Source organism: Cynoglossus semilaevis, chromosome 11 (assembly GCF_000523025.1).
Source record: "Cynoglossus semilaevis isolate Cse_v1.0 chromosome 11, Cse_v1.0, whole genome shotgun sequence".
NCBI classification, from domain to species: Eukaryota; Metazoa; Chordata; class Actinopteri; order Pleuronectiformes; family Cynoglossidae; genus Cynoglossus; species Cynoglossus semilaevis.
In genome coordinates, this window is record NC_024317.1 from 10,792,393 (window position 1) to 10,800,902 (window position 8,510).

The window sequence follows — 8,510 nt, forward strand, 5'->3', positions numbered from 1 at the left end:
ACAGGTTGAGAAGGTGAAGTCACCTCACCCTTTTAAGTCCTGTCCAAACTTTCAGAGGGTCTCAGTGACCCGGCCACTGGGCCTGAAGCACTCCTCCACTTAGGACCACCTGGATGGCTGTAGCCCGTCCGTGTGGCTTTGAAAGATTTTTGAGTGCACAGTGATAAAAGCTCAGACATCAGAGTAATAAAAGGCTGTCAGGCTGTGAGGGAGATGAAGTCTCTCCCCCTACTCCTCTCCATCCATCTCCCTTTGTCTTCCGGCTCCTCTCCATTCCGTCAATGCTTTCCTCAGCTCACTGTTCCGATGCACTGGTGCCACAGTCTATACTGTGATCTGTGTGGTCAATGGAGCCTGACAGGAGGGAGAGGAAGAGTGTCACAGTAGAGGGGGAGACCAGACAAGCTGCCTTAGTGATGAACCTGAGTTTTTAGTAACAGAAACCTTTGGTTTTCCACACAAATGTCTCCTCCTCTTGGAGACTGTAGTCAAGTCAGTTTTAGTTATAATGTCCAAACTTCCTAAACAAGTCTGTTTGGGATGACTTCTCGTTTATAATGTATTCATCTATGACTTCTTGTTTATATTTTATTTTAAGATATATTTGTGGCTGTTTCCACACAACAGTCAGGTTACATTAATCCCTCCCTTTATGGGAAATTATTTGGTTGAAATGAAGTTTTTCATTTTTGTCACGTTTTTCTTCCCACGACAGAGTGAATATAATGTGACGTGGATGTGGCCATGTTGGAGCTTACCTTTGAAGCTCTTTTGTTCATTTGGGTTTTTTTTTTCCCCTGAACATTCTTGTACAAGTCAAGGCAGAATTTAGAGTGACTCAACGTGGAAAACCCAGAGATGTCAACTCTTCAGCTCCATCCGTCAGCACACAGCTGGAAGTAGACTGGATGTAGTGATACATGACAGGCAGCCGACATGTACAAAGTGTATGTTAACATGTAGTTCTGTTTGTGTTAGTGTGTGGCCTATAGAAGAGAAGGACCTTGACTTAGAGGGAGCATTAGTCACGATGTGCGACCCGGCCAAAGGCAACAGAAACATGGACAAAGTGGGGAAACAGATTTACACACGGACGCAGGAAGTGCACTGTGTCTGGCTGCAGCTGCTCATTCACGGGGAGCATGTTCCCCTCATGTGGTTACAAACGCCAGCTGATGACCTCATGCGCTGGATGTTACTTCATCCAGGAGGTTATATCATGCAGATGCTGCTTTGTAGGCCCACAGATCGCTGCTATATTGAATCAAGCGATCCCACTACTACTCCACCACTTCAATTATCAAGACCACTCACTGTTGTTCCACCAATCACAGACAGCAAGGCCCACAGATTCAAATGTCAGGGGGTTTCCAGGATTGTGTACATTTGGGGTGTTTCTGGGTAATAGAGTTACCAAGCGGTCCTTAAATGACCTCTACTGGCAGCAAGTAAAAACTGCAAAATTACTGGACAGGCTTGTTAAAAAAAGGGGGATCTTCACACACGTGTACTTCAGAGTCATCAGAACCAGTCGGTACACAGCTCTACCTGGAATTACTTTAACAATTAAAAGGAGGAGTGAATCATTTTTATCTGCTGACCTGATAGTCTGACCAGCAGATCTGTGTGACTGCTGACAAAATCAGTTAAAAAAAAATAAAAAACTATTTTATCCAAGTCATTAGATTTGTTATGTGGCTAACCATGCAACCACTTGAAGTCTGTTTGTCTCCCTATCCTTGTGTGTGTGTGTGTGTGTGTGTGTGGCTTAATCAGAGTCATCACACTCACCTGTCTCTGTCATCAGTCTCACTAGTGTCACCTGGTGTCCTGGGTATATATACCTCTCTCCCTCTCCCTGATCTTGGTTCCTTGTTTCTGCTGTCCAGTGAGTTGTGTCATTTTGCACTTGAATTCATGAACTAGTGCTGCATTTGGACCCTACCTCATGGCTAAATGTGACATAAACAACAACTTTTATGATCACAGATGAAAAAATATAACCATAGCAAAACTTTTTCTCTTGACATTTAAGTGTCAAGATTTCCAACATTTATATTAGTGCCGGTGAACAAAGGTCATTCTTTGATGTTTGTTCTATGTGGCTGGGTCTGACCTTTTGCCCTTTTCTTTGACCTCCAGTCCTCTGGAGTTATGGAGAGAGTGGGAAAAGTGTATGGTTACAGGAAGAAATACAGCCTCCAGGTCTCCTTTTCTGAGATTTACCTTTTGGGTGAGTTTTGAGAAACAGGTTTCCATTCAATATTTGTTCAAATTACTATGATTACTATCCTCATGAAATACTCATCTTCTTACTCTATGACCTACTGTAAATATAACTATTACTACTGTTTATTATTTATGTTTTGTATATTTACTGTATCTTGATTGTTGATTGACTCAAATTGTAAGTTGCTTTAGATAAAGGCGTCTGCTAAATGTATTGTATCGTAATAATGTAATGTATAATAAATAAAAATATCACACGTCTTAGGGTCGATAATCATTGTTAGAAATGAACTGATTTAGATTAATTTTAGTCTAGTCAAATATATTAATATTACTCTAACACACCCTCAGTATCAAAGCATAGTTCTTGTCAAAGCATTGTAGAAAATGGCATTAAAAAAACAGCTCAACAATCAGGGAAAGATAAAGTGATCACATCGACAAACAAAACAAATATTTATTAACTCGAGAGGGAAAACTGATGAAAGACCTCTCTAAATATCCTGGAAAAGCTGCCGTAACACTGGCCAAGTCTGGAATTTTAATGTATTAACAGACTGTTACCTGATGACTGAACAGAAATAGTGTTGGGCTGCAGACCAAGAAAAACTCACTTCGGTAAAGTATACTAACAAAACAGAAAGACCAAACAGTCTGGAGGAGTCGGTGGAGACCAAACTAAAATGATTTGGACATAAAGACGTTAATACCGTCTTTAGACACGGGGGAGATGAATGCAATCCAAAGAATGTAACCCAAAGATTATGTGCTGACAGAACGCTATAGGGGAGAGGAAATCCAATAAGGATTGAAAGGAAGGATGAGTCTTATGAGGATCTGAGGAAGAGTTAAAGACTTTGAACAGCCGGCAGCAAAACACAACCATATCCACCGTGTGTTTTTCAAGAGACGTTCATTTGGTTTCAAGGTGTGTTCTCCGGGTGCTGCAGTGTTAGATTGACTGGACAAGCCGTAGTTTTGATGCCAACGGTTCTTTGTGTTCATGTGTTTCTGTAGTGGACTGAAGAGCTGAAGTTCTCCAGGGTCGAACCTGTTCCTAACTGAATACAGCCAAATGATCAGACTGGTGATCTGTGGACTGTCAACTGCCTTGTGTTGGGTTAGANGGGTTAATGTTGAGGACAAATGTCTTTGTGTGCGGTGAGTAATAAGTTGCATCTTCTTCTCCTTCCATTTGATGTTTCACTTCACGTCTTCCCCCTGAGGACTTTCTTTAATTCACTTCACAAAACTGACGCAGGAGCTGGAGACCAACAGAGAGGTTTTTCTTTAAGCCAAGATGGACCCCCCTACAGGGAAACAAAGACAAAAACAAAGTATTTTACTCTCATTGGACTGGGTCCAGTGAGAGAGTCTTCAACTGTGAATATCCCCTTACAATATTAACCTCTTNAAGAACTGTGCTGTACGTGTAGATGTCAATTTTTGCCTGAAAAGTATTGGTTGGAATTTTTTTTGGCTTCAGGTTTGGACTGGAGGAAATACTCACTGGGTCATAGGAACTTGTCATACATGTGAAGATGTGAGATAAGCCCAGACCGAAGGTCACAGAGCTACAGTGACCTTTTGAATTAAATTGTTGGAAACGAACATCAGAATCTAGTGACAAACATCAACGAGATCTGTTTGTGTGGGGTACGAGGAACTATGAAATACTCAGTGGAGGTTTTAATTCAAAGTCTTCATTATTTAGTATTCTCGGACTGAGAAAAGTTAAAAATCTTGGCGACCCTTAGTAACAATGTCTTAATCTATCTCAAAGGATTTCAGCCGTTTTACTCTTACGGCAGTAAATCTTAGCTTCCTGCTCAAAAATCTTCCATTGATGGAAAGTGTTTTCTTCTCTTCAATGGAAAATAATAAATACAGCAACCCAGAATACGTTGTTTCAGCCATTTGATATCCAGATGTTACTCCACCAGAGACTGACAGAAGCCTGTACTACCACTACTGGAACCGATATCAGGTTCTTCTGTCAGAAAACGGTCCCAAACAGTTCCCAGTGTTAGCACCGTGACTTCATTTAGCAGGAGTAAGATTCACTTTCACATTCTATCAAACTTTTTACATTCCCAGAGTGTGGTGCGGTTACCCTGGGGGTGCACACGCTGCCACTAGGTGGCAGCCTTTTTTGTTTTTACCTTGACAAAGTTAAAGTGTCTGGTAGGGTAGTTGACAGGGGACATGGTCCAGGGTCAAATTCAAAAGTCAACCTTTTTTCTGTTGCCTCTGCCTTTGACCCCAGGGGTCAGGGTGCTTAATACAGTGGTCTCCCTCCCTGACGTAATCACATCCTACTCTGTCACGTCTTGGTTCCATTAGGCTGTCAGTCGAGCGGCTTCATCAGTGGTGAACTGTTGTTGCAGCTTAATGAACTTTCACCACTCATCTGTCTCAGCTGCTATATTTCTTTTTCTTTAATCTTTGTCATTGTTATTTCGACGACACAAAGGAGTCAACGCGACCCACAGACCACAGCATGTGAGACACCTCTCCCCAGTGTCGGTCTCTCTGTAAATCTGTGTATGCTCTGGTGTGTAATAAAAGTGTCTGTCAGAGCCCTGCACTTCATGAAGCAGAGACACATTCCCACTTTCATCTCTGCAGACTGATCTTCAGTCTTCTCTGCTTGTTTTGTTTGTCACAATATTAGATCATCAGTCAGCTGCAGCTCCGGAACGAAGCAAAACAAATGAAGTGCAACACCCATGGGAAAAACTGCTCTGAGATTTAGCTCGCAGAACAAAGAGGCATAAAAGGTCTTGAATAATGGACTACCATCAAAGTTTGTGTGTATATACGTATATATATATATATACACACACATATATATATATATACGTATATACACACACACATATATATATATATATACACACACATATATATATATATATATAACCCTTTAGGAATGTCAACAAAACTATTACTATTTACAGTAATTCAGAAGAAAAGTCAAGTTACTAGGAGTAGTGTCACCTACCACGGTAGAGTCTATAAATCCAGACCTGTCTGTGCAACTGAATGCAGCACAGACTTTTCCCATTGCTTATCTTTCGGTTGTTTGCGATATTGATTAGGTTTTACTTTGGTAGATTTCACATTGTATACAGTATATTTGAAATATTCTTTTTTAGCTAGGTACATTAATAAAACTCTGTATCTAGTTCACGTCTTTTTCTGTAAAGACAGTGTGTGTTCTGTCATATCTCTCTGCAGCGTTAGTGTCTACAGAGCAGCTACAGAAAACCAGTGTAATTCTGTTGGAACTCAACAAGTTGTTCTTTTGTTTTTCAGACAGATTATACAGCCCCGTGGTGCGTCTGCCATTTGGATACATGCAGAATGCAGAAGCTAATTGATTTGCAGCTACAGAGGTTAGTTGACACCAACAGCTGTTACTGCTTAAATTTACCACACCAAACAGGAACTCACTGCAATCAGCCAGCCAAAGTAATCTGACTGAAAACCAGAAAACAGTTGTAACAAAGTCTCCTTGTAGCTCCAACCCTGGACGTTTCTGCTGCTGTCTATGACGCAGACCAGTGATGTCCAACCCCTGTGCCGTGGCACACCAGTGTCCCGTGAGAGATCATGAGATAGGTCCTTCTTTGTTTGTCAATGCATAGTGACAGGCAAAACAATTAAATACTCTTCCACTAGATGGCAACAGATGGTTATGAAAAGTTAAAAAAAAACAATAAGAGCTGTTGAAGATCTTTTTCTTCAATTCCTGAGTATATCAGTTCTCACTGATGTACGAATACAAAAATTAATGAATTAGTTAATTTTAACTACTCATCCTTTCTCAAGGTTGCAGTGGAAACATAAGCTAATTCCATGAGTTATTACATGAGAGCAGGATGTGCCATCGTTATCCAAAATAACACTGTATTCATTATAATTATTTCCTTGTCTGATGCTGTACAGTAAAATAGTTTGGTTTTTTAGTTATTGCAATATATATATATGTATATTATATATACATATATATACAGATATACATGTATATATATTGTAAATAGAATAAGATCTGCGTATTCTAAAATTTCACATCTCAGGGTAAGAAGAACAAACTAAGCACAAAGGTCGCAGCTCCATTTGGTTCTTCCTGATGTATTAACTGAGCCACAGGCTGTAAGGAAAAGAATAAAAGTCAGGTCTAGTCTTCAGTTCCAAAAATCATTTTCAAATTCCATTCAGCTCAGTCACCGTCGACTCCTACTCAAGCACCGGCTGTTTATTTGCAATCTTGCAACAACGACTTCCCTTATTTACAAAATGAAAATCCCATGAACCTCATGATGTGAGCTTAAGTCAATCAGAGCTGCTGATGAACTCAATGAGTCAGAACAGGACGACAGAACATTCTCTTCACTTTTATTATAAATGTATAGAAATGTTTACAAAAGATCAAAGAGCCCTTATAAAAAGCATTTATGTTTCACAGTGTTTTCCTTAAATAATAGGCCATTAAAAAGACAAAGAGCAAAATACTGACAACTTTTTTTTTTTACTTGTCCAAGGGAATGTTCCATGAGTTTGAACATCGTCATCAGAGCATGTAAGGAGCCGAGTGGGACTTTAGCTCATCTGTTTGGACAAAACATGTGGGTTCACTCCCTCACTCAGTATGTATGTATGTGTGTGTGTGTGTGTGTGTGTGTGAGAGAGAGAGAGAGAGAGATCATAACTGTAGGGTGGAAAGACAGAGTATTACAGGAGGAAAAGCAACTATTGCTTCATTCCTCCTCAACAGGCCGAATGAGTTTTTCCGAGAAAATCCCGCAGTGACTTTCTAGATCTGCGTTGTGGTTCCAGATCTCCTCCCTGACTCCCTTCACCATGCCTTCCTGTTGAGAAAACAACATATTGTCAATTTCATCAGTTAAAACTGGATGTCCCTTTCAAGGCATTAGTCCAGTTCATAACTGTGCTTTTCCCACAGATAAAACCGGTTCACACCAGTAAAGGTCAGTGGTGCCCAGCTGGACGAGACGGCAGTTGAAGCCCATCAATAATCCAGGACTTTAACTAATAGTTGTTTTTGGCTGCTAAAAGCATAAAGCTGGAACAGTGTGATTATCAGCAGTGTCAACTCATGCTTCAGTTTTCTTAAACAGACCTACAGATCAGAGAAGTCCACCATCAACTGCCTTAAACTGTCTTAATACCTAAAATCTTAGTTATAGACCCTTGCTGCTATGTGGTTTTTTTTAGCTGCTATTGTTTTATTGTTGTATTTGTATCTCAGTTTAAATGTCATTTTAATTTGTTTTTTAATCTCAAATAAATTCCACTTGGAATCAAATCAATCAGCGTGAGCTGCATATGGGATTTTAGCACTTGAAGAATTTAAATTACATTTTCAACAAATCTAAATCCAGAGGAATCAGAGGAAACCTGACATGAACAGAGAACACAAACCTGTGACGGGTGAGTGAGGACCAGGATGACGTCTCCTTCTCCAAACTGGAGCAGACCTTCTTCTGAAGATTCATGGCTCTCTATCGCCACCCCCTGGTGGAAGTAAAAACAAAGTTGTTTTTTTTAAACTTACAGAAAAGATTGACATTTAATCAAATACTTTAACACATTAAAATAATTTTATTATGAATTACCTTCTTGAAGAATTATGGTTTACCTTGTATATGAAGCCAGGTGGATTATGGGAACTGGAGTCATTTTCCTTTCCGTCCTCTTCCTGGTTGACTGAAGCATCTTTTGGCTCCTCCTGTTGGTCATCTTTGTTTCTGGTGGGTCTCTCTGTGCAGCGGAAGGAGAGACGAGGAGCTGGGACTGGTGCCGGTTTATTGGACACTGGATCATCAGTCGTCTCCTGCTCAGGTGTCGGTGGGACGTCGCTGGACTCTTCCTGAACCACATTCTCTGATTTTGAAACTTCTTCCACAGAGTCACCTGACTTGGTCTCAGTAGGTTCAGGTTCAGGTTCAGGTTCAGGTTCAGGTTCAGCTTCAGCGACCCCTTCATCCTCCTCCTCCTCCTCTCTCTCTACCTTTTCTTCCTCTGTCTTTTCAGGATTTTGGTCTGTATCACTGTCAAATTCATTGTCGCACAACGACTGCCTCTGTGGAGTGTTGTTGCTGCCACTGGAGCTCAAGTCAGATTCCGAGGAGTTGACGTCTTTGGATGAAGCGCTGCTCTCTTCTGGTTGGCTAGTTTCAGAAATGCTCTCGGAGCGATGGACCGGGGAGGTGGGCGCTGTCTCTTTTCTATTGTGACCAGAGGACAAAATCGAG

The 8,510-nt window shown here is 40.8% G+C and overlaps 2 protein-coding genes and 1 long non-coding RNA gene across 4 annotated transcripts in view; 2 read left to right on the forward strand and 1 right to left on the reverse strand.

The window, feature by feature from the left end:
* Positions 1-8,510, forward strand: part of LOC103386273 (contactin-4-like) — a 695,358-nt gene that overhangs the window by 324,500 nt on the left and 362,348 nt on the right. The gene's annotated exons all lie outside the window — the stretch shown is intronic.
* On the forward strand, positions 3,353-7,561 carry LOC112487763 (uncharacterized). The gene is made up of 3 exons (XR_003051167.1): positions 3,353-3,390; positions 5,548-5,627; positions 7,199-7,561. It is a non-coding gene; the product is annotated as an uncharacterized LOC112487763 (long non-coding RNA).
* bin2b (bridging integrator 2b) overlaps positions 6,617-8,510 on the reverse strand; it is an 8,766-nt gene continuing 6,872 nt past the window's right edge. The window contains exons 11-13 of one of the 2 annotated variants that reach the window (XM_025060310.1): positions 7,895-8,510; positions 7,678-7,770; positions 6,617-7,103 (exon numbers count right to left, since the gene is read on the reverse strand). The exon at positions 7,895-8,510 is cut by the window's right edge and continues 102 nt beyond it. In XM_025060310.1, the coding sequence (XP_024916078.1) occupies positions 6,993-7,103; positions 7,678-7,770; positions 7,895-8,510 (820 nt within the window). In that variant the 3' untranslated portion in view covers positions 6,617-6,992. The remainder of the gene's footprint in view (positions 7,104-7,677; positions 7,771-7,894) is intronic. The other variant, XM_017036523.2, reaches the window with a different exon arrangement.